General features: G+C 41.3%; 1 protein-coding gene across 1 annotated transcript in view; it reads right to left on the bottom strand.

Moving 5' to 3' along the window:
* Etf1 (eukaryotic translation termination factor 1) overlaps positions 1 to 25,239 on the bottom strand; it is a 39,091-nt gene extending 13,852 nt beyond the window's left edge. The window contains exons 1-4 of the mRNA XM_004643252.3: positions 25,100 to 25,239; positions 24,836 to 24,939; positions 1,326 to 1,501; positions 864 to 1,003 (exon numbers count right to left, since the gene is read on the bottom strand). Of these exons, the coding sequence (XP_004643309.1) occupies positions 864 to 1,003; positions 1,326 to 1,501; positions 24,836 to 24,921 (402 nt within the window). The 5' untranslated portion in view covers positions 24,922 to 24,939; positions 25,100 to 25,239. The remainder of the gene's footprint in view (positions 1 to 863; positions 1,004 to 1,325; positions 1,502 to 24,835; positions 24,940 to 25,099) is intronic.
* Positions 25,240 to 25,775: the final 536 nt, after the last annotated feature.

Raw genomic sequence — 25,775 nt, 5'->3', positions numbered from 1 at the left:
AGTATATATAGTTAGTCAGGGTGAGAATCTTTCTAATTAACTGCTAGATTCAAAAATCTTTTATCTCTAGTTTTACAATCTAGTTTAGCATTTTCTTCAAATAATGACTAATATCATAATAAATATAAAGGGCTGGTGAGATAGCTCAGTGGTCTAAAGCGCCTGCTTAGGCAAGGTTAAGCAAGCACAAGGGACTGCGGTTGGATCCCCTGCACCACATGCTGTGTCAGCCCTGCCCCCAGGGTGGGCTGAGCCAGCCACAAAAACAACATAACAAATATAAATTACTTTTTGCAGATAATAAGCTGTGTAAAATGCTATCATTTCCCATGGTTTAAAAAACAGTGTGACAGTTTCTCAAAAGGTTAAACACGGGTACTAAGTAACTTAGCAATTCCACTCCTAGATTTAATAAAACACAGCCAGACAAATTGTATGTTCACAGCAACGTCACTCATAATAGCCCAACAGTGGAAACAGTCCAATGTTTATCACCTATTGAAAACATAAAATGTGACATATCGATACCACTGATTAAGTAATAAAAAGGAATGATTGCTGATGGGGACGAGGTTGCTTTTAAAAAAAAACATTCACTTTCATTTTGTACAGGGTCTTGCTTCACAGCTCAGACTCATGCTGATTCTCCTGTCTCAGCCTCCCCAGTGTTGGAATTACAGGTGTGTACCAGATTTGGTGGTCAGCTCCACATGCTTGGGATCCTGGGGCCAGAATGACATGGAGTACCAGGGATCAAATTCGGGTCCTTGCACTTGCCAGGCTGGCGCTTAACTGCTGAGCTATCTCCCCAGCCCTGAGGTCTCTTTTTGAATGATGAAAATGTTCTATATTTAAACTCTTACCTCTGTATGGAATTTGTTGTCACACAAATACAATGATGTATTAATTGGTTTGAAAGGCTCAAAGTCAATATTGACTTTCTTTTCCTTTCCTTCTTCTGTTACAATTGTTCCACAGTAAACAACCAGACCATTTGGAGGTACTGCAAAGAATACAAACGATTTCTACTTTAAATGTTCCCACAGTCATAATTCAAATAAAATGGAAATATCCTTAAACCTCTTAAGAAAAATTCTCTAATTTCTTTTTCTCTCTCCCTAATTTCAAAACTTCCTGAGGAATTTATTCCTTTAAGATACGGTAAATATTACTTTTAAAAAATGCTACTATGAAGCCTGAAAAGGCATTTATGACAGCTGGCTGAGGAAAATATTACAGAATATAGCACAAAGGCAGGATCAAAATAGAAAATACAACCAAAATAAGTAATGTGGAGAGAAATAAATGATCAAGCTTCAGATTACCTTTGTTATAAAGTTTGAGTCTCTGTTGTACAGATGTAATGGCTCCCAGGACTGAAAGGCGGTTTACTCGTGACTTAATGTTAGATGCAGTTCCAAATTCATCTGCTAACATTTTTGCCACTCGTGAAATCTGGTCTTTGGGAGGAATGATCAATGATATCATGCTGGTGCCATTGCTGTGGAAGAAAGGATAACTTCTTAACGGTTCAAACACCATATAAGTGTAGAATTTAAATTCACATTTATCCTTAGTAAAATGAATCAGGGTGAGACGACCTTGAAATAACAGAAATAAGTCACAGTATGATTAAGATGTAGAGTTTCACCATATATACCTAAGAACTAGGTGTTAAGAATATAGTAGGTGCTCAGTTATTTGGATGAAGGGAAAAGCTATGAAGAGGGCCAACAGGTTGGAATCTGACAGGGGTGAAGTCTATCTATGCCAGAGACTTAGAATTTGGTGTTTCTTCAGTAGGAGATGATATGCCAAGACAACACAAAACATTGCCTCAAATCTGAGACACAGTACTAATATTAGTTGGGGGTGGTGCAACTTGTACTCCCAGCATTCGAAAGGCTAAGGTATGAGGACCATTGTGAATATGAGGCTGGTCTATGTGATATAGCAAGTTCAAGGCTGGTCTGAATTACATAGTGAGACCCTGTGTCAAAAAACAAAACAAGGGGCTGGGGAGATAGCTTAGTAGAATTAAGCGCTTGCCTTGCGAGCGAAAAGTGCAAGGGCCTGAGTTCAATCCTAGGTTCTGCCAAAACAAACAAACAAACAAACAAAAACAAACAAACAACCCCACAAAAAAACAACACAAACAAAAAAGAATACCAATATTATATTTTTCTTCTTTTTAAAATATTTTCAGAGTCCGGGCGCGGTGGCGCGCGCCTGTAATCCCAGCCACTTGGGAGGCAAGAAATCAGGAGGATCACTACTAATGTGGGCTAAGTAGTGAGACCCTGAACAAAACAAAAAAAAAAACAAAAAAAAAAAAAAAAAAAAAAAAAATAAAAAAAAAAAAAAAAAAAAGAAAACTAAAAAAAACATTTTTTTTTTTTCAGACAGGATTTTACTTAGTCACTAAGTTATCCAGACTGTGCTCAAACTTATGATCCTTCTGCCTCAGCCTCCCAGAGTGCTGGCATTACAGGCATGTGCCACCATGCCCAGCTCTCCCATTTCTTTCTTTCCTTTGCTTGTTTTCCTAGTACTGGGTATTGAACTCAGGACCTTGTACTTACCAGGTAGGCACTACTTGTGCCGCTGAGCTATATGCCCAGACCTTCCATTTCTTTCAATTCCAGTTATTATGAAGATTTATAAACACTAAATTAGTACCCCTAAGTGTTTTAATGATAGGAAAAGACAGCAGTTGAAGAATCCACACAGACATTCCAACTATGAAATCAATCTCTCTTCTTTCATGCATTCTCCCTAAATACATCCCCCAATCCCCACTATGGGAACTGAAACCAAGGCTTCATGCACATTACACAAATACTACCACTGAGCCACACACCCCAGCTCCCCCCAAAAAAGTTATTTTTAGATACCAAGTGCATTGATTTGATTAATAAGAGCTGTAATGTAGCTGGGGAGATAACTCAGTAGAATTAGTGCTTGCCTGGCAAGCACAAGGTCCTGAGTTCAAACTCTAGTACTGCAACAAAACAAACCAAAGAAAAACCTCTGGGTACCCACACTTCAAGTTTCTTTTCTTTCTTTTTTGGCGGAACGGGGGATTGAACTCTGGCCCATCTCCCCTGCCCCTCAAGTTTCTAGAACAACAAAGAAACCAACTTCTAAACTATGGAGAATACAACTAATGCCCTGATGGATCCCCGCAAGTGAGTCCAGCAACGTATTTTTTTTTACTTGTACTCTTTCAAGATACTCATCACCATTATTAGTGAAGATGGCCCTCATGAAATCTGGTCTCTGCTGGGCCTAGTGGCACAGACCTATTAATTCCAGCACTAGTGAGGATGAGGCAGGAGGATCCTTGCAAGTTCAAGACCAGCCTGGGTTACAACGTGAGAGGCCAGCCTGAACTGCATAGCAAGACTGTCTCAAAAAGATTGGGGGTGGAAATGGGGGGAGGCCTTATTTCAGTATTTTAGTTTTACTTGAAGTATACACAATTAGTTCTATCAGTGGGTTGGGGGAGTGGTTTAGGGTACTGCACGTTTAGTATATGGACACGCGTTTAATCCCCAGCAAACCACCCTTCACAACACAGTGAAAAGATTACCCATGAGAGAAAATATTTGCAAATCATGTATCTGATAAGGTTCAAGTGGAGAATATCTAGAATATATAAAGAACTCGCTTACAACCTAATAAACAGATAAATTAAAAATAGGATCAAGGTCTCAACAGCTTTTCTCTGAAGGAAATACAGAATGGAAAAATCGCAATGCTTATTCAGTGCTGTTGGGGATGTAAAGGGGTACAATCCGTTCAGCCTGTCAATTCCTTAAGTTTTAACAAAGAGTTACCCTATAGGTACACACAAAGAGAAGGCCAAGGAGATGGCTCAGTATAATAAGCACTTACCTGACAAGTGCAAAGACCTGAGTTCAATCCTGGTTCCACCAAAAAAATAAAAATAAAAAAACCAGAATAGAAAATACATGTGATACATAAAATGTGCTTGAAAGTTCAATGAAGCATTCATTACTCAATAAAAAAGCAGAAACAACTCATAAGCACAAGGAATAAATGGATAAGTAAAATGTGGTGCTCACAGTGAGTTACTAAACCATAAAAAGAATGGTTTATACATTTACTTACACTACACTAAATAAAACCCGTTGCAAATCACTACATCATCATCATTTTTTTTTTTTTTTTTTGCAGTACTGGGGATCGAACTCAGGACCCTGAGCTTGCCACGCAGGCGCTTATTCTACTGAGCTATCTCCCTGGCCCACTACATTAATGTATAACTTCTTTTGTTTTTTTCAGACAGGGTCTTGCTATATAGTACAGGCTGGCCTTGAACTCACTTATATAGTCAGGCTGGCCTCCAACTCATGATGATTCTCCTCCATCCATCCATCCAGTTCTATTTATATAAAATGTCCAGAACAGGTAATCTAGATATAAAGATTAGTGGTTGCCAGGGAATAGGAAGAGGGAAAGACCCAGTGTGACTGTTAAATGGTATATGTAATTTTTTTTCTGGATTGACAAAAGTATTTCATTAGTGGTGATAACTGCACAGCCCTTTAAAAAAAAAAAAAAATCAAGGAAGTAGACACTATTTCCCTGAGGTTCTGGGGACTGAATACAGGGGCTTCACAATAAGTTATATCCCCAGCATATTCTTTTGACAGTCTAAATCATCAAATTGCTCATGTTGAACTCCTGAACTTGTTGTGGTCCTCTTGCTTCAGCCACCTACAGTGCTGGGATCACAGGTATTTACCACCATGTCCAGCTAATTGTACATTTTAAAGGGGGCACATTTTACAATGGCATAATCCTTTGGAAAACAGCCTGATAGTTCCTTAAGAATTTAAACAAAGAACTACTGTATGGGTGAATTAAACCTTAATAGAGCAGCCATTAAAAAAAAAAAAAAAAAATTGGGGGCCTGCCCATTAGCTCAGTTGTTCAAGTGTCTGCTCATGCAAATGCAGTCAGGCGCAGGATACCCTGTGTTCAAATACCACCTCGACCTGCATTACCAGACCTTCCCTTAAGGCAGCCAGAGCCAGCCAAAAAAAAAAGAAAAAAAAAAAAAATCTCTAGGTACAAGCCTGTAATCTTAGCACTGGGGAGGCTGAAGCAGGAAGATCATTGTAACCTCCTGGCTGCCATGGAAAACACAGTGAGACCCTATACTCAACACACAGACACACACAGACACACACGGGAAAAATACAAATAGTACACAAAATAGAATATTAAGACTTCAACCTTACAATTTACTTTAGAAAAACCAAAGCATGTTTTCCAGAGAAATGTTTTTACTAAAATTACTGTAATATTATGGTATATTATGAAAACTAGATTTTTTAAGGAAGATGAATGGTAATGTGAACAGAATGAAATCTTCACTACATAGAAAATTAAAAGCCCCAAATCTGTCATGACCAGATATAAAGACTAGCTTTTATTATGATAGCTGTCAGTGTAAAATGAGGTGATTTCCATTTTGACATCAATCTGATATGAACCAAAGCATATTAAGAAATACAGTATTGGGCCAGGGAGATGGCTCAGTAGAATAAGTGCTTGCCTGGCAAACACAAGGGCCTGAGTTCAATCCCCGGTTCTGAAAAAAAAAAAAAAAAAAGACAAGACAAACAAGACAAGACAGTATCATAGTTGAGCATGGTCGCTCACCAGGATAGAAGAACTACAAGTTTGAGATCTTGTCTCAATAATAAAGTGAGAGAGTACACAGAAAAAACTGCCTGCTTAATAGAATTTCACACATGGAATCCAATGAGAGCTGGCACAAAAACATTAGAAAGCTAGGACTGTCAAGGGAAATGGGCTCATACACCAAATGACTATAAAAATGAAAAAAGTACTGTGAAGGAGAGAGAGAAACAACAAAAAGAAACAGCCTAATATTTAGCTTTGTAACTGCAGTTGCTTAAAATGTGAGCACACCTGAAATTAGTTCCTAGGAAACTTTTTGAGACAGGGTCTTGATGTAGGCCAGTATGACCCGGAGCTGTGATACTCCTGCCTCAGGCTCCTGTGAAGCAACAATTATAAGGGTACAGAACTGTACCTGGTGACATAATTTTATAGTAAAATTAAATTCATTTATATGCACCATTATGGTCATTTTCCCCCAGCGTTTACATTTTAAAGAGACTTCATTTATAGGAGATCCTGCCTTAGGTGTTTTCCCCTAGTGTCAAACTCCACAAATCCTCTAGATTGAACAAATGTTTTTACAAAGTAGATACATTAGAATCAAGCACAGGTGGCAAAAATTTGTAATCCCAGCACTTGGGAGGTGGAGGCGGAAGAAACAATGTAAATTCAAGGGCAGTCTGAACAACAGAACAAAAACCAGTAGATAAATTGGTTATCTATTGTTTTCACTCTAAAAATAAAAATGGTTACCCTGAAATTCTCAGCCAAATCACACCTCCAAAACTAGTCTTTTTTGCTGGTTTACTTATAGTCTAGAAGGCTAATTCAAAAACCTTTGTGGTATTTTCTCCAATAAAGTACAACTTGATTAATGTACATGGGAAGAGTATTATGTGTACTTTGCTGCCACCCTTTGGATAGCAGAACAAATATTCTAGCCAAACCAGAGAATCAAGGATATTTCTGATATGGAGCTTCAGCTGTCATCACAAATATGTGTAAGTTTATAAAACAAAATTTCCAAAACCAAATTTCTGGAATTCTATGCCTAACTTTACAGATGAAGGAGGAGAAAACGAGTCTGCTGTGAGAACAGCCAGAAATACTGGGCAACTGAATTTAACTTCAATAATACTCTAGGAGCTGAGGTACAGTTCAGTGACAGGATGCACTGAGGCAGATTCAACCTCTAGCACACAGAAAACAAAACCAATCTAGATTGTAGATGTCACCTACCTGTCTTCTATGCAGTGGGGGGGGGGGTGTCAATTCACGCACATAGAAAATAAAGGAAGAGGCAAGTTTGAATACCAGCTTTATTGGCATATGCTGAGTTTCTGATGAAGCAGGCAGGACTTTTCTTCATCCTAGGGGCACTTGGACTCTTTTGGGGGCAAAGGAATCTTTGCTTAACACCAGGGGTACATGCATAATTGTCCCACCAGGCAATTTGTACTGCACAGTGGGACTGTCCCATGCCACCCAGTGGAATAGTCATGCATGTATGAGTGGTTCAGAGCTACCTGACAATGAAACATATGAAATATGGCACCATCATAAATGTTTAAAAGAATGATTTGTTGGGTGTGGTTGTGCACACCTGCAATCTCAGCACTAGGGAGGCTGAGGATTGAGACCAACCTAGGCTTCAAAGTGAGTTGAAGGCCAACCTAACTATAGAGCAAGACCCTGTCTCAAAAGAAAGACTTGTTTTTTTAAAAAAAGCTCTCATGCTCTGATTTACATAATAATTTCACAGGAGACAACTGGCAAAGAGGTGATCAGCAGGGGATGAAATGAGAAGGGGCTCTAAGAATAGCAGTAAAGGCTCAGAGCTGAGGAAAGAATAGGCACCAAATCCCCAAGGACTGGAAAATTTGAGTCTTAAAAGAATGTTAGGAGAAATTAACTGAATGAATCCAAAATACCTGAACACTATCTTTAAAGCAACATAATGATATGGAGGACAAAGCAATGACCCTAAGATAAAACAGCTATTTGCTTTCTATTGCAGATAGATTAAGAAGATAAACATGCATTAAACAACTTCGCTATACATCACAGTTGGGCAACATTACACACATATACACATATCCATGTTCTGTAATACTCCAGAGAGGACAAACTAGTGAATACACCCAAGCACATAATCCTGTTATACAATTCCCTTTCTAAAAAGGTTTAGGAATGTATAGCCAGGGAAAGTAGTGCATACTTGTAATCCCAGCTTCTTAGGCTGAGGGAGATGGCTCACTAAATTTGAGCAGAGCCTAGGCAATTTAGTCACTTTGTGAAACTGTCTCAAATTAAAAAGGAAAAAGGGCTGGGGATATAACTCAGTGGTAGAGTCCCTGGGTCCAAACCCCTGTACCTAGGGGGTGTGTGCATGGGGCAGCAGATAGGACATAGGAAAGCTTATTTTGTCACTTGCCTGTGATGCCAGCACTCAAACGAGAGACAGGTGTATTGTTTTGAATTTGAGGCCAGTCTAAAATACATAGCAAGGGCTGGAGAGATGGCTCAGTGGTCTAAAGCACCTACTTAGAACAAGCTTGGCAAAGCATCAGGGACCGCGGTTCGATTCCCCAGCACCACATGCCAGCCAGCCGCGCCCCCTGGTGGGCTGAGCTGGCCACACACACACACAATAAATAAATGTAATAAAAATAAATAAATAATTAAAAAAAAAATACATAGCAAGACCCTGTCTCAAAATCAAAATGCACACAAAGTATAAAAACAAAACAAAAATCCCACTTTTTCCCCTAAACAGTAGATTTCTACTAAGTTATTAAATCTGAAATACTACTTCAAAAATTTGGACTTCTGTTAATTTCTTTGCCTCTCTCTGCACACTTGTGGGAGAAACATTAAATTTCTAAACCTATGAGACTAGGCATGGTGGTGCGTATCTACAATCCCAGCTCTTGGGAGGCTGTAAACAGGTGGATCACGAGTCCGTTCTAGTAGTGAGACCCTGAACAACCTGTAGACCATTCCCTAAAAAAAAAGTTTCTAAACCTACTCCTGAATGGTAAGAAGAAATGCAGATTAAATACATGGGTTCTATTTTAAAAAATTTAAGGCTATTTTAATAATCCATGTCCATCTGTTAGGTTTACAAGCAGATTAAAGGTTTTTGTTTCCAAACAAGATAAACACTCATTTATCTCCCCCAACCCCCACTCCATGCAAGCCAATCAAAGTTGTTGGACCAGTTTTTATAAATACAAAAATTAAGGAAGCTATTTCATGTTAAAGTAAAACCAGAGCCTTTCTGTGCAAAGCAACATAAAAAGCTCTAAGTAAGGAGCTACTGGCTACAAAGGCAACTTTTTACAACTTTAAAACTCTTAGTAGGGCTGGAGAGATGGCTCAGTGGTCTAAAGCACCTACTTGAAACAAGCTTGGCAAAGCACAGGGACCTCGGTTCGATCCCCCAGCACCACATGCCAGCCAGCCCCGCCCCCTGGTGGGCTGAGCTGGCCACACACACACAGACACAATAAATAAATGTAATAAATAAAAATAAATAAATATTTAAAAAAAAAAAAAAAACCTCTTAGTAGTTTTCCTTTTCTTTTTTTGCTGTCATATTCTTATTCCAGCTGGGGGCAGTAAGTGGTGTATACCTGTAATTTCAGCAGTTGGGAGGCTGAGGAAGCCTAGGCAATTTAGTGATTCTTCATACTAAAATATGGCAAGTAAGCAAATAAACAAATAAAAACCAAAAAGTACACCAAAATATAAAACTTGATTCCTTATCCAAAGTCAAAAGGCTTTCACCTAGAAGAGACAATGAGGGCCAGGGAGATGGCTCAGTAGGATAAGTACTTCCCTGGCAAATGCGAGGGTCTGAGTTCAATCCCTGGTTCCGCAAAAAAGAAGAGACAATGAGCTGGCACAGTTATGCATGTATGTAATTCTAGCTACTGAAGAAACAGAGGCAGGATAATTCCAAACTAGAGGCTTGCTTGGGCAATTTAGCAAGACCCTGTCTCAAAGTAAGAAAATTTAGGGCCAGCGAGATAGCTCAGAGGTCTAAAGCACCTGCTTAGGCAAGCGCAGGGACCACAGTTCAATCTCTGGCACCACATGCCACACCAGCCCCCAGGGTGGCCTAAGCCAGCCACCCACCCACACACACGAGGGCTGTGGATGTGGCTCAGTGTGAAAGCCTTGGGTTCAGTTCCTTGTACTCCAATGACTCATATGCAGGTAGTAAAATCCACCAGACACAATGTCTAGCAACGTGTCAGACAAAATTCCCAGAGGCCCCTGCTTTCAAATTCCATCTTGATCTCACTGGTGAAGGGTACTTTCCCTTAATTTTAAATTTCCATCAGTCCTTCACCCAGAGAATTAGCTTCTGAAAAATCAAACAGTGGAAAACAAGAGGAAGATGAAGAGGCAGTTGGTAGGGTTTTATCTCTCTAGGGTAGAGTAGAACTATCAGTTACACATCCAAGAATTCATGGTCCTTGAATACTGTGGAAAGGGAAACACATGTTCTTAACAAACTGGAAGGACCTAAACTTCTCTAAGGAAGAAGAAAATTTGAGGCAATCAGAGCAAATCTTGGGATGCAGTGGGTATAGATAAGTGAGTTAACTTTTTGGCTTCTCAGGATCCCATAATCAAAACGACACACATACACACAAAAAAACAAAGCTGGGCATGGTGATGCTTACATGTAATCCCAGCACTCAGGAGGCTGAGGCAGAAAGATCACAGGAGACCAAAATCTAGGCCTCCTTTGGCCTATTAAGATTTCATTAATAGTCATCATCAGTTGCAGCAAGAACACTTTTTTTTTTCTGAATATTTTATTTATTTATGTGTGTGGCCAGCTCAGCCCACCAGGGGGCGGGGCTGGCTGGCATGTGGTGCTGGGGGATTGAACCGTGGTCCCTATGCCCTGCTAAGCTTGTTCTAAGTAGGTGCTCTAGACCACTGAGCCATTTCACCAGCCCCGCAGCAAGAACACTTTAGAAAAATAGGTGAAAAAATGATTAAACCCTGACAGGGTTGCCTGGGTTGCTTTCCACATCTCCAAGCTATCAGATAAGCTATTGGTCAGCTGCACACAAAAGTATTCCACAGCATCACCCCAACTACAAGAACAGGAACCTGCTTTTTTTATTCAGTGCTACAGTTTGTGTACTCCCAAATTCATGCACTGGAAACCTAATCCTCAATGCAACAGTATTGGGAAGCAGGGCATAACGAGAAGTATTTGTGCTGAGGGTGGATCCCTCACAAATGTATTAGTGCTGCTACAAGTTTTGTGAGGTATCTCTTCTTCTGTGGGAGGAGTACATTCTAGTTACCATCTTTTACCATCTGTTAACAGACACCACAACCTTCCAGCACCTTTTTGGGACTTCTACAAAGTCAAGATTCCAGAACTATGAACAAATGTCTCTTCTTTATAACTCAACCGGTCTGTGGGATTATTGTGACAGACTAAGAAAATCCTACATATGCATTATAGTTGAAAACTACAGTGAATGTTTAAATTTTTAGAAATCATAGCAAAAGATATTGCCATTTATTCCCCACAAATTACCCCACCCCCCAATTCAAACATACTTATTTTGCCTGTCATGCCTGCCACTTTCTGAAGCAGTATAAAGTCCTCTTTCGGAAGTATCTCTATAAACTATGGTCAAAAAATATAGTGACTGTTGCTGCCTAGTGCCATCCAATGGAAAGGCAGGCTTGTAAAAACACTGCAGTATGTCCTTATCACCTTATTCATCCAATCTGGCACTGTGAGACTTCCAGTAAAAAGGTCGTTTTTGGTTGATTCAGGACATCAAGGCATCCAGGACAGTGCAACTGAAGACACTCTCAAAAGAGAACAGAACTGCTTCAGAAAGTGTCAAGAATGAGGTGAGAGGGGCTAGGGATTTATCTCAGCGGTAGAACACTTGCCTAGCAAGTTGGAAGCCCTGGGTTTGGTCCTTGGCACCAAAACCAAAAAAATAAACCTCACCTAAGAATGATGTGATACATGTCAAGTGTTTGGAGGGGGTATTTTAAAAGTGGACTGATAGCAATGTGTTTTTTGCTGCAAGATTTTTTTTTTTTTTTGGTACCAGGGATCAAACTCAGGAACTTGTGCATGCCAGGCAGGTGCTTATGCCACTAAGCTCTCTCCTTGGCCTCACCAGACTTAAATTAACATCTAGTGTACTTTCCCATCATACCATACATAATACAACAACACTGAGTAACAGCAGAGATGCCCAACTTTTATGAGCCAGAAAACCACATCTCACTAAATGTCCTATATGCAGCTTAGCAATTCAAATAATGGTACTACTCTCAAGGTATTTTAGAGATTGCTTATTAAAATCCTAAAGTGAAATTCAGGTTATAGGCTCCCCAAGAAGTTTTCTTCCCAATGTTCAATAGGAGTATCTAGGATAGGGCTGGAGAGATGGCTCAGTGGTCTAAAGCTCCTACTTAGAACAAGCTTAGCAAAGCATCAGGGACCACGGTTCGATCCCCCAGCACCACATGCCAGCCAGCCCCGCCCCCTGGTGGGCTGAGCTGGCCACACACACACCTCTCTCTCTCTCTCTCTCTCTCTCTCTCTCTCTCTCTCTAATAAATAAATAAAAAAAAAAATTTAAAAAAAAAAAGGAGTATCTAGGATAGATAGACAAGGTTTTTACTAATTTACTAAGTTCACATCTACTCCTGTCTTAAAACACTCATTTTACCTAGAAAGATTTCTGGGAAATCTGGGAAAGTCAGTAAGCTAGTTGGCTCATCATCTGAAAGTCAATCAATTTCTAATTCTTACTTTATTTCTAAACCTGTCCTTATCTGATAGGGTAATGGCTCGGGCATAAGCACGGGCCTGGTAAGCGCGAGGTCCTGAGTTCAATCTCCCGTACAAAAAAAGATACAACTGTCCTTATTTGATTCAGTGTAGGATTTCTTTTTTTTTTTTTTTCCTCCCAAATATGAAAAAATAAGCCAGGGATGGTACATGCCTGTAATCCCAGCTCTAACGAGGCTGAGACAGGAGGATTGCTGCGAGTTCAGGCCCGCCTGGGATATACAAAGCGATCCTGCCTGAATAAAAACAAAGCAAATATGAGAAACCAAGTTTAAACTTTTAAATTAAAGCAATCTTTCTGATATAAGTTACATAGAGAAACAGAACTAGCAGAGTACATGTTTTAAAACACAGGCATAGTCAGGCTCACATCCTATTGTTTTTTTTTTGTGGTACTAGGGATTGAACTCAGGATTTTGCATTTGCCAGGCAAGTGCTTATGCTGCCAAGCTATCTTCCCAATCCTTATTCTGTTATTTAATGGCTAAATAACCTAAAGCAAATGCAATGAATCCCTACGGTTTGTGGTTTCTACTTACTTCACAAGGACATGAAAAAAAAACAACATTATATATGCTAAGTACATAGCTTGAATAGCAAATAGTGATCATTCAACAGAAACTAGATGTGCTCTCATAATCCCCCCCAACCCACACTTAACAGTGCAAGTGATAAGTAGCACAGCCAGAAATGGGAGGAGGAAGGCAGTATCATCAGGTGGGCTGAAACCTTATTTGAATTTGGGCCAACGTAAATGCTCCCCTTTTTTGGGTATGGTAGCACACATCTGTTATCTGGCATTCTGGGAGACTGAGGCAGCAGGATCAATAAATTCAAGCCCAGTCAGGGCAACTCAGTGCAAAGTTGAGGAAGGAGGATCAAGAAATTCAAGGCTAGACTGAACAACTTACAAAGACTGTCTCAAAATAAGGGGGCTGGAGATGCATGGTGTGAAGGCCCTTGGTTCAATCCCTAGTACCAAAGCAAAACAAAATTAAAAAATAAACAAAACCTAACAACGCACAACAAGAATATAAAGACAAGCAAAAAACCAGCAAACACCCGCCATAACATGTTATTTCTTAGAAAGGAACAAACCACCTCCAGCTTTTACTTCACTAATCTCAAACTATCACACTATTCTTTCAAAATAGCTTTTTTTTTTTTAGCAGAACCAGGGATTAAACTTAGGCCCCTGCACTTGCCAGGCAAGCGCTTAGTCTACCAAGCAATCTTCCTGGCCCCCTATTCTTTCACCATTAACAAAACCAACACTTTTTTGTTTTTGTGACACAGGGTTTTGCTATATAGTGAAGGATAGCCTCAGACTGCTGGAATTATAGGCCTGTGCCATCACACAAACTATAAAACCAACATATAATTGGAATGTATTTAATACAGGGTCTACAATACACAGATTGGACTCATGGTGATCCTCCTGTTTTTAACCTCCCAAGGACTGGGATTACAGGTGCATGCCACCACACCCAGTCTCAATTGAGCCATGGGGGTGGGGGGCACAGCACACCAGGGATTGAACCCCCGTCCCTGCGCCTGCCTAAGCAGGCGCGTTAGTCCACTGAGCTATTTGGCCGGCCCTACCAATACTTCTCATACTGTGTGATTCCCATGTTAAGGGCACATTGCCTTCACTGTTGCTATCATCTCAGGCAAACTAAGGTAGATGGGGCTGCTTTTTATAAGTTGGGAGGAATACTAAACTAGGAAGCAGGATTCTATTACTCTTCACAAGGGCTACAAGCTACCTAAAGTTGGCTTTAACAACTGAGCTTAGGATCAGACACCACTACGAGATTGGAAAAATACAAAAATTTGAACTTACCGAAAGAACAATTCAAATACCCCAACATTTTTCAGTAGAAAGCTTATGTCAAATATCATTTTAGTGTTTTATCCTCAAATGCAGGACTGTTCAGTCATCTAAAACAAAAGTATGTATCTACTAGAGTATTACTGATTCTACAACAGGCATCTACTAAAAAGTCAACAAACTAAGCTAGTGGAATATTCCATTACAGAACAGCAGAAGCTGGAAAATTTCTCACAAAAGTGTGAGGCCAGTGTTAGGGACTCACTCCCAGGGTTTTACATAAGAGCCTACAAATGATAAAATCCATTTTCTTCTTGACCACTATGGAAGTACTTTTCAAACAGAGTAAAAGCCATAGCCTTTCAGTTACTGGAGTTCTAGCAACAAGTTATTTTCCTCACCACCAACTTAACAATAAATGTGTCTGAGGTGGACATGGTGGCAGGCATACACCTGTAATTCCAGCACTCAGGAAGCTGAGGTAAGAAGATCATAATTTTGAAGCCATCCTGGGCTATACAGCAGAGTTCAAGGCCAGCATGGATTATACATATGGTGAAGTCCTATCTCAAAAAACAACTAGGCATGCTATAATCCCAGCATTCTGAAATCCTGGGGGAAGGCTTGCAATAGGAGTTCAGTCAAGATGATTTGGTGAGATCTGGTCTCAAAATAAAAAGGGTTCTGGATCTAACTCAGTGGGAAGGCCCTTTGATCTGTTCCTGGCATGGGAGGAGGGAAACACATGTTCAGTACCCCAGTGCTTCCTTTGGTAGATATGCAAATAACATGTCTGTTTTCCTTCTATTTTTGCTCCTGAGTTTTGACACACCTGCTCTGTCTAGAAAATTTCCTTGGACAAGGGCTGGCGAGATAGCTCAGTTTAGGGACCAAGCCACCTGCTTTGGCAAGGACAGGGACCAAGGTCCAATTCCCGGTCCTTCATGCCTCACTGGCCCCACCCCTCGGGTGCACTGAGCTGGCAATGGACAGCAATGGACGTGGTAGTGTATGCCTATAATCCCAGCAATGGGGAGGCTAAAAATAGGAGGATCACTACAAGTCTGAGCTGTGTAGTGAGTCCCTGTACCAAATACATACATGAAGAGAATGACAGAAAAGAAAGCTTCCTTGAACAAAAAGGAGATTTCTGGGCCAGTCAAATAGCTCAGCAGATTAAAGCACCTGCAAGCAGGCCCAGGGGCCCGCGTTCGATCCCCCCTCTCCCCATGCTGCCCATGGGCAGGGCGTGCTGTGACAGTGATTAAGACTGGAGGTGGTGGCACAGGCCTGTAATCCCAGCACTTGGGAGGCTGTAAACAGGAAAATCACTACAAGTCTGACCTAGAAGTGAGACTCTGAACACCCTGTAGACCTTTTCCTAAAATTAAAAAGATTTCAAGGGCCAGGGAGATAGCTCAGTGGCATAAACGTCTGCCTGGCAAGTGCAAGGTCCTGTATTTGATCTCTGGCACTGGAAAAAAGATTAAAAAAAAAAAATGCGATTTCCTTGGACAAATGTCCTTTCAGTAAAGAATTGGAAATGTTTCTCTTTCAGCAAAAAAGAGCAGTGTGGTATAGAGACCACAGATTTTGTAAAGTGGTAACAATGTGACACTGTCTCTTACTAGACTGCATTGTTAGGCAGCTACTTAATTTTTTCTGTACTTCAATTTCTAACCATGAGCCCTATTTTGAGACTGGTTCTCACTAAATTGTCCAGGTGTGCCCAAATTCACAAGACTACTGTCCAGCCTTATACTCATTTGCTGGCCTTTTACTCATTGTATACCCCAGGCTAGCTTCAAACTTGTTATCCTTTTGCTTTTACCTTCTTGTACCAAATCCCCTTCATCATGAACTGTGTTTTTTTTTTGGTTTTTTTTTTTTTTTTTGGTGGTACCGGGGATTGAACTCAGGACAGCAAGCACTTATTCTATTGAGCTATCTCCCTGGCCCCATGAACTGTATTTTGTACTAGTAGGATTTTTTTGGCTGGCTGAGGCCATCTTAAGGGCATGTCTGGTAAGGTATGTGGGCCTGGGGAGCAAACCACGGTGCTCTGCGCCTGACTGGGTTTGCCCAAGCAGGCACTTAAACAACTGAGCATAAGCCCCCTCTAGAAGGATTTTTTTTTTTTTTTATTTTGTACTACTGAAGCTGAAAGTAGTACTAGCTTTCCTCACAGATCTGTTATGAGAAGTATAAAATGTATGCCTTTTATGTATCTTTTTAAAAAGATGTACTTAATTGTTATAGGGTCTTGCTATGCAATTCAGACTCATAGTGATCCTCCTATGTCAGCCTCCCCAGTGCTGAGATTATAGGCGTGCACCACCATGTAGTTTTGGGGTTAGCACATTCTGGGGCCGGCATGGCATGCAGGGATCGAACCCTGGTCCTTATGCTAGCTAGGCAGGCATTTAGACCACTGACCTACCGCCCCAGCCCCATTTACCTCTTTGAAAAACTAGGTTTTTTTTCCTTTCCATTTATGTATTTGGTACAGGGTCTTATTACGCAGCTCAGACTCAGTGATCCTCCTGTTTTCAGCCTCCCCAGCACTGGGATTACAGGTGTACACCACTATACCCTCTCAGGCTAGGGATGAGCTCAGTAGTAAAGCAAATGCTTGGCCTATAAGAGGCCCTGGGTCCAATTTCCAGCCCCCGAACAATTAAAAACACAATTCAGAGCTAAACCTCTATCTTTATGAAGGACCCACTTTGCTCCATTTAGAATGCCTAGAAGACAGGAAACACAGTCCAAAACTTTTCAATAAAAAACTAAAGATATCAGAAATAGTAGTTTGAAGGTCAATATAATTACCCTTTTAATTTCTCTGCAGTACCTAGGATTGAACTCGGGACACTGTATTTGCAAGGCAGGTGCTTATGCTGCTGAGCTATCTCCCTGCCCCCTTTTATTTTTATAATTATCCTTCTCTGAGACAGGGTCTTGCCAATTTAGTCCAAGCTGGCCTTGAACTCACAGCAATCCTCCTATGTCAGCCTAAGTACTAGGGTTACATATGTGCACCACTATGCCTAACCATTTTTTTTTCTTGCTAATGAAGTTTTATTTATTTATTTAGTTTTATTTTTTGGCGGAACCAGAGATTGACTCAGGTCCTTGTGCTTTCCAGGGAAGTGCTTATTCCACTGAGCCATCTCCCTAGCCCTAAAGTTTTATTTTGAAAGTTTGTGCTGAGATGGCCTTAAATTCTGTCATGCCAACCTTACTAAGGCACACATATACAAAATGCACTACCAGTGCAATATCCTGAGGTCTCACCAACAATCATCAATGAATACAAAACTTTTGGATCTAATTTTAGTCTAACTAGCTTTTAATAAAGAATAGGGGGCTGGGGCTGGTGAGATGGCTCAGTGGTCTAAAGCACCTACCTAAACAAGCTAAGCAAAACACAGGTACCGCGGTTCAATCCCCCAGCACCACATGCCAGCCAGCCCTGCCCCCTGGTGGGCTGAGCTGGCCACACACACACACACAAAATTAAAAAAAATTTAAAAAAGAATAGGGGGCTAAGGTTACATGCAGCTCAATGATAAAGTGCTTGTCTAGTAACAAGTCACAGGCCCTGGATTCAACAGCCAGCACCACCAAAAAAGGAAATGAAGAGAAAATGAAAAGTAGGCTGGGATGATGGTATAGATCAAGTGGTAGACTGTGTTCTTAGCATCCCCTGGGTTAGTTCTCACAGTCCCCCAGAATTTCAAAGTTACATTCAATTAAAACCCTTTTCAACTACTGAATCAAAAAGATACTGAATTAGCCAACCATTACAAATACCCAAAGTAATGTTCTTTGATATCATTCTTGTCTAGGAAAGATGCTAACTTTTCTCTGACTTCTTACAGAATCTCTTCCTTTTGTAGGACATCAGATATAATTCATTCAAAACTTGGATCATATGCTTGTGCTAAAACTTCCTTTATCATGAACTATCCTGTACTCATTTTTTTCCCTTTGTATTCTAGGGAGAGGTCTACAGGGTGTTCAGGGTCTCACTACTACATCAGACTCCTAGTGATCCACCTGTTTACAGCCTCCCTAGAGCTGGGATTACAGGCGAATGCCACCACACCCAGTCTCAATTGCGGGGTCTCAGCGCACCCAGGGGCAGGGCTGGCCCGGGAATCGAACACAGGCCCCTGTGCCTGCTTGGAGTTGCTCTGCGGAGCTACTTCCGGCCCTGTTCTGTACTCTTTTTTTGAGGAACCAGGGATTGAACTCAGGCCCTTGTGCTTGCCAGGGAAGGGCTTATTCCACCTAGCCATCTCCCCGGCCCCTCTGTACTCATTAACATGAGGTTGAAAATGGTTACCATTCCCAGGAGGTACAGCAGATCATGTTTTCATTTTATCACAACTTCTATTTTTTTTTTTAATCACACACTTTTTATAAAATGCCTAGTGCCCAACTTACAGATATTTGATGATTTTTTTTAGCTGATTCAGTAACAGTAAAAACGCTTTCTCATGGGCATTATTTCTCAAATAACTAGGTACGTGTGTGTGGGGGAATCTATGTTGCATCACAGACAGAGCAGGAAGGAGCTAGATGTATAACCCAGTTGTACAGCACTTCCTAGCATACATGAGACACTGGGTTTTATCCCCAGAACCACATAAAGATATGGCAGGAAAAGAATCTTTTGCTTTGACCAAGATAGTTTTTCTAAAGGAGACCTTAGAAAATCAAAGGAAAATGTGAAAACAGAAACATACAGTCCTCAGCCAGGAATATAAATCAGTGGAACAAGTGCCTGCCTGACAAATAGAGGTTCCTGAGTTCGATTCCTGGTACAAAGCAACAACAAAAAACTGTCATCAAGGAAGTCTCATCACAATCTCAGAATTGTGCCCTGCTGAGAAAAATCTCATAATCTCTGATCTGCTGGAAAAAGGGCTTCAAACCTCCTGAATACCTTCTGCCCCTAAGATAGCAGACCGCTGAAGAATGCAGGGACATCTACAGAAATGTATCTTAGGAGAAGGTTCTATTCTGAGATCCCCAGAGAATAGGCTGGACTCAGGAAATTTCTGCTGTCCACGTTTTCAGTTGGGAAGACCTAGCAATGTGAAGGCACATTTCATTTTCCTACTCTTCAAATAGGATCCCAAATCACCTACCCTGCTGTAAAGCTGACAATTTTAAGCCTTAACCAGACATCTTTCTAGCATAGGGCACTAAGTTCTGGAGAGCATATCAACTCCAAGTTCAAAGAAAAAGAGAACTCTGTTAAGAGGGTCAAACGGGTATGCGTGGGGAAGGCAGAGAGGACAAACCTACAACCTACTGCACTCTGCTTTAAATGGTGTTTTAATTAGGTACTCTTGCTTACCTAAGAGCATGTGTCCAAAGAAAGCTTTCCTTCCCTGGAAGGGTAAGTATATCTGCTATTACAATGAGAAGTCTGTCAAGACTTGAAATTCAAAGACAGCAACTGTTCATTAGGTCCACAAGTACACAGAACACGGCGCCAGACTACTATAGTTCTCTGGGCCAGTTTTGAGTTCACACAGGCAACCAATGACACTTGAAAGAAACTGAGACACACTAACACAATCTAGTTCAGATCTACTGTAATACCTGTATTCTGACCTCTTAATGATGTAATTATCAGATATTTCCAAAGAATCACTGTTACAGTGCACAATAGAAAGAACTAACATCTGTGGGAACACTATGGGGAAAATGTGATGCTAGATCTTCAAACTTTGACTTATAATCCAAACCAAGATTACAGTCTATAGTTATGAGTAGAAACTAATGTTTGGAGAGAAAAACTTGCCACAGTTCAAGCAGGTAGTTACTAAAAGGCCACTAAAACTTTAGTTGTTCGTTCCAAACTCATCTTTCTCATATAACATATTCTAATTTTTGATCTTTCTCAGGTGTTCTATCTGCCTTACCACCAGAAACAGAGAAGAGGGATCCAGAACAGAGGATGAAAAAAAAAATCATTTTTCTTTATTTTTCTTGAGATAGAGTCTCTGCAGTTCCAACGGCCTTGAATTTCAGGGATCCTCATGTCTCAGTGCTTCCCAAGCACTGAGATTACAGGTTCTCACCACTACCATGTCTGGTTTTTTTTTTTTTTTTTTTTTTTTTTTTAAAAGAGCTATCTTTATAAGCTTGAATCTGAAATGGCTCTTTTTTTTTTTTTCTTGGTGGTGATATAGATGTTACCCCAGGGCCTTGTGCTCATCCAATTCTCTGTGTTGAGCTAGACACCTCAGCCTATCACTTTAGGTATGCTTTTAGTTATAATCAGCCCTTTAAAATCATTAACAGGGCTAGAGATGTAGCTCTGTAGTACAGCATTTGCCTAGAAATAAGGCGCGGGCTTCAATTACCTATATAGGTGGACACTTCTGGGGGCCAGGGATATGGCTCAGTGGAATAAGTGCTTCCCTGGCAAGTGCAAGGGCCCTAGTTCTAATCCCCAGTTCCGCAAAAAAAAAAAAAAAAAAAAGGAGTAGTGTCCATTTGGTACTCCAATACATTTAACATACTTTATTCAAATGGTATAACAACTAGTTTTTACTTGACATACACACGGTTCTCTAGTGGAGTGAAAAAACACACCTACAGATACAACTTAACCCAATTTAACACTTTATTCTCAGTTGTCACATTCACCACTATCTTTTCCTTGAATAGGCTCTCCCTCTAGTTATTTTACTGCCTGAAAGCTATCATGCTTCTAATACTATTTCTTCCCTGCTTAGGAAAAAAAAAAAAAAGTTACCTACCATTCTTGTGATGTATCTTCACCTGCTTTAATTCCTTATTTGAAACCAATCATGGTTCAATTCACATGGCCCTAATTCCTGTTTCGGCTATGCACTCATCTGTTCTCATAAGCGAACCATGAAAAAAAAATAATAATAAAATTATATATATATATCAGGAACAATCATAAATAGGAGACTTATGATAGCAGAAGAACTGGCTGGTTGGCTGGTTATTTTACTAGTATGCATAAATGAGCACCGAATCCCAATTATGTGAAACCAAAATAGGTATGTTCCACCCAACTTAAGAAAAATCAGAGCTGGGATGATAGCTCAGCAGTCTAAGTGCCTGCCTGCCAAGGGCAAGGACCGAGGTTTGATCTCTGGTACCACATGCTGTGCCAGCCCAGGTCCCAGCTGTGTAGTGGGACCCTGTACCAAACAAACGATTTAAAAAAACAAAACAAAAAAAAAAACAAAAACACACAACAAAACCAGAAGATTAAGTATGATGCTAGATACAAAACAGAATGCAAGCAGATTCTCCATTTTAGTAATCTGGCCTTCATAAATGCTCTTCTACACACATAACACAATCTATTATAGTTCAGATTACATTTTGGGTAAATCTAGTCTTACATATTTTAGAAAACAAAATATAACTAGTACAGCACATTAGCTCAAGCCCTGCACTCTGCTTCATTTTTACTTTGTGACATTTTGGACAAAAAGTTATCTAATCTCTCAGCCTCAGTTGCACTGCCTAGCAAATGGTGATATTGCTATGAAGGTTGAATGACAGTGTATCACGTAGAACACAGTTCACAACACAGTAAGCGCTCAATAAGTTACCTAGATATCTCTATTTTATTAGTGGTTCTTTTAAAACTGAATAATATTTGGGTCATATCAAAAGATAATGATAATCTTTAAAATAAATTTCCTTTTTCCTGTGTAGAAAAAAAAAGATAATGATATACTGACTATCTAAATTTCAGAATTACTCATATTCTAGCAGTTTGTTTATTTATTTATTTATTTTGGTGGAACTGGGGATTGAACTCAGGCTCTTGCGCTTGCCAGGAAAGCACTTATTCCACTGAGCCATGTCCCCGGCCCCGATTTTTTTGCGGTACTGGGGATTGAATTCAGTACTGAGCTATCTCCCTGGCCCTCTAGCATAGTTTAAAAAAGTTAGCATTTAAAAAAAAATCCTTGATGTTTACATCCAGAATTCTACATTGCTGAAGCAGGCTCATTTAAAAAACCAAACTATTCTACCACTAAGTTTCATTATCCCAAAACCTACATGGTGCCCCCTGCCCAAATACCAGCACATTTTACCAGTTTGATTCTTTTAAGTTCAATACAATTATCTTTAAAAAAAAAATTAGTATTTAGCAAAGAAAAATATTTCTCTCTATGCCAAGAAAATCTAGCTTGACTCTACCACACCTCAGAATTGAAGATACAATTTAAAAACGAAAACATAATCTTGCTATTTCCCAAAAGAAACTGGTATAAACCAGGAAACTTGAGCCACACAGAATAAATTTTGTAATCCCTGACCAATGCCAGAGATGGCTAAGATTTTAAATTGTCATGGGATTAACATGTAACTAAATCCTGACTAAAAGCAAACAGGACATGATTATTAACCAATTTGTGTAGAGAGTGACTCCCTTGCTATTTTAGTTTAATCCTGTCTAAAATGTTCAAGTTCTACTACCTGGAAGATAAATTATGCCTAAAAACTTTTAAGCAGGCTTCAAACTTAACTTTGCTAACAAGCAGTAGTCTTCAAAAGTGTCAAAAAGTACTTGAGCTATTTAAAAAGTACCAGCTAAAAACAAAGAATGAGGGTTCCTCACTCAGCAGCAGAAAGGAATGATGTTACTTATCAAGCGGTGTTATCAATTTTACCTCACTCAGACAGACATATTAGTCATATCCATCTTTTAGTCTGGATCACAGAATGTATTCACATTCTAATGTGTGAACCTGCCTAGAAATGAACAGAACAAGTCCATAGATCACTTCTAACTTTAAACAACATGCAACAACAATCTATAAAAGTCCATATACAAGCACATCTTCAAGCAACACAACAGAATCTCCTGGCAAATTCTTGGCTTGGTAATGGACCGTGAAATCGACATATATTCCTTTCTATATTTTCACATTTTGAGAACAGTTTTTCATTCTATTACATGGTAACAAGTTCCTAAGAGATTAACAAGTAACAAGTGTGAATATCCTACTAAATCCACAGGGGAGTAAAAATCTAAGGAATAAAAAGCTGCTAATTTAAATTCGTATTAAGCTTTTTTAGCACTCCAAAGGAGTGAGCAAAATCCCAAGACATTGAGTAGGGCCAAACTTCAGAAGCCTGATCCTGAACAGAACTATTAATTTAAGAACAAAAGTGATGCCAAACCAGCCAGCTAACCCTGGGCTTTCATCAGAGTCAAGCACAACCTATTTTAAAAAGAAATAGTGACAAGGAACTTGGAGGGATGGTCATCTTCCAAGTGTATTTGTCAGTCACAAGCCCAGACTGAAAACCACAACATTTAATTCTTATGCTAAAATCAACTTTCCACAAGGACTGGGCCAACCTCCTTGCTATTCTAGGAATGTACAGACATACTGACATGTAATGTTCTATTTTGAGGGGACCACTTCCGGTAAGTAAAACGTGAGCGACTGGGAAGCAAACAAAGTAATAAACCGAGGAAACAGGAGTAACTCTAGCACACCTTCCTCAAGTGAACAACGCTGGAAAGAAAAAAAAAAGCACACACAGCTATTTTTAATCTATTTTACTCTTCCCAGAATGGACACACCTACGGTTTATCAAAGCTTACAAGAGATGACACAAAGCTCACTTAATTCAATTGTGAATTTCAACAAGCACCTCCACAGTGATAACCCAAGAAGTTCCACACAAAGTCAAAAAGAGCTGTTACTATAGCTCCTATTAAGCAGCCCCACTGCCTGATTTCTCCCGGATACACACGTACAGATTTGTCAAACAAAAGTAAGTCCCCCCACCCCCAATCAGCACACGTTGGCATTTTCAGTTTATAGGCGGGCCCTGGAACAGCTAAAACCAGGAAGCTCCCGGGTAATTAGAGGACTTAGGGGAAGTCATCTCGGGAAAGGTGGACAATCCAGAGAAATCAAAGGGAGCCAGAATGAGGACGTCCCTAGCCACTTCCTCTACACACCTCATCCAAACTTCACCCACTCGGACTTTAGAAGTCCAGGAGGAGGAGGCCATTTTAATAAGGCCTGCCAGAGAAACGTGAACAGAGTGGAAGAGAGCAAATCAGGGAAGAGCGTTCGGAAAGGAAGCCCAAGTACTGTACCTTCCCCCAACAGCACCGGAATCGGGTGGCAGCACCCAAAGCCGAAAGAGTGAGGAGCTGGGAGGGGTACAGAAGTAGAGGTTGCTTATCACGAGGGGGAAAGTCGAATGGCCTGAGCCCCGGGAGCGCGGGCCCCTTACCCCCAAGCGGGGGAAGGACCCCTTCTCTGGCCAACCGTGCCGACCCTCGCCCCGAGTCAGGGGCCACTAGCCAGACGTCCAGAAGGCGGGAGTTGGCTAGTGCCTGGTTCTCATCCGGCCATGCGGCGCGGGGGCGGCCATCCTGAGGGGTCCCGGATCCAACAGGGCACGGGGGGGCCAGATGCGGCGCTCACCCGCGGGCCGCCTCCAAGCTCTTAATGAGCTTCTTGATCTTCCAGATCTCCACGTTCCTGTCGGCAGCACTAGGGTCGTCCGCCATCTTCTCGCCTCCTCCTCCCTAGAGCGGCCCGGCGGGGCCGGGAGACACCAAGACCACAGAGTTAGCGCCGCCGCTGGGGCAGAGCGGCCCCCTTCCTCATCACCCCCAAGAGGCCCTCCTCTCCCCGCCCCATGGAGCTCGCTGCTTCGGTCGCTGGTCTTTCCTTCCCCTGCCTTACCTAAGGACCCAGTCCTGGGCGGCAGCGGCTGCTCCTCCCCGGCGGCGGCTCCGCGGCGGCGGCGGCTCTGACGTAGGACACCGGCTCCCTCTCTCCAAGCAGCTGCATGTGTTGCAATCCGCTCACATGGGGCCTGTGATATCACTTCCTCCGCCAGGGGCGGAGTGGAAGGCAGCAGGCGGAAGGGAGGGGGCCAGTGCGGAGGAAGAGAAGCTCTGCGCGCGCCGCGACTTTCCATTGGCTCTCTGGGCCGCGGCCTATAATGGGCCCGATGATTGGCTGCAGCTCGTCCGCGCCGCCGTGTGAGGTAGGAGCAGGGGGCGGGAGGAACTGCCTTGCTTCCGGCCCGGCAGGCAGTAAGAAGGAAGCGGGCGGAAGGTAGTGGGTCTCGCGAGGATTTATTTAGATTTCCCCCGCCAGGCTCAAAAGGGGGTGCCTCTTAAAGGGCGAGGTACGGTGGTCGTTGTCTTTGGCGTTGCTTTTTCGGGGGACAGAGTGGGCTTCTGAAGCTCTGTAATCAAAGCTTGGCTCCCGATGAGCTTTTTGAGTGATGCTTGAGAACCCTCAAAGAAGGCGTCTCGTGCCGAGCCACTTCATTGCTGACCCAGCTCTGCGGCCGGTGTGCGTCACACCTTAGCTGACTGGTGTTTAGAATCCGCGCCAGTGGGTCCAGAGT

This window comes from Octodon degus, unplaced genomic scaffold, assembly GCF_000260255.1.
Source record: "Octodon degus isolate 3935 unplaced genomic scaffold, OctDeg1.0 scaffold00169, whole genome shotgun sequence".
Classification (NCBI taxonomy): Eukaryota; Metazoa; Chordata; class Mammalia; order Rodentia; family Octodontidae; genus Octodon; species Octodon degus.
The sequence above is the reverse complement of the archived record's forward strand: the minus strand, read 5'-3'. Positions and strand labels throughout refer to the sequence as shown.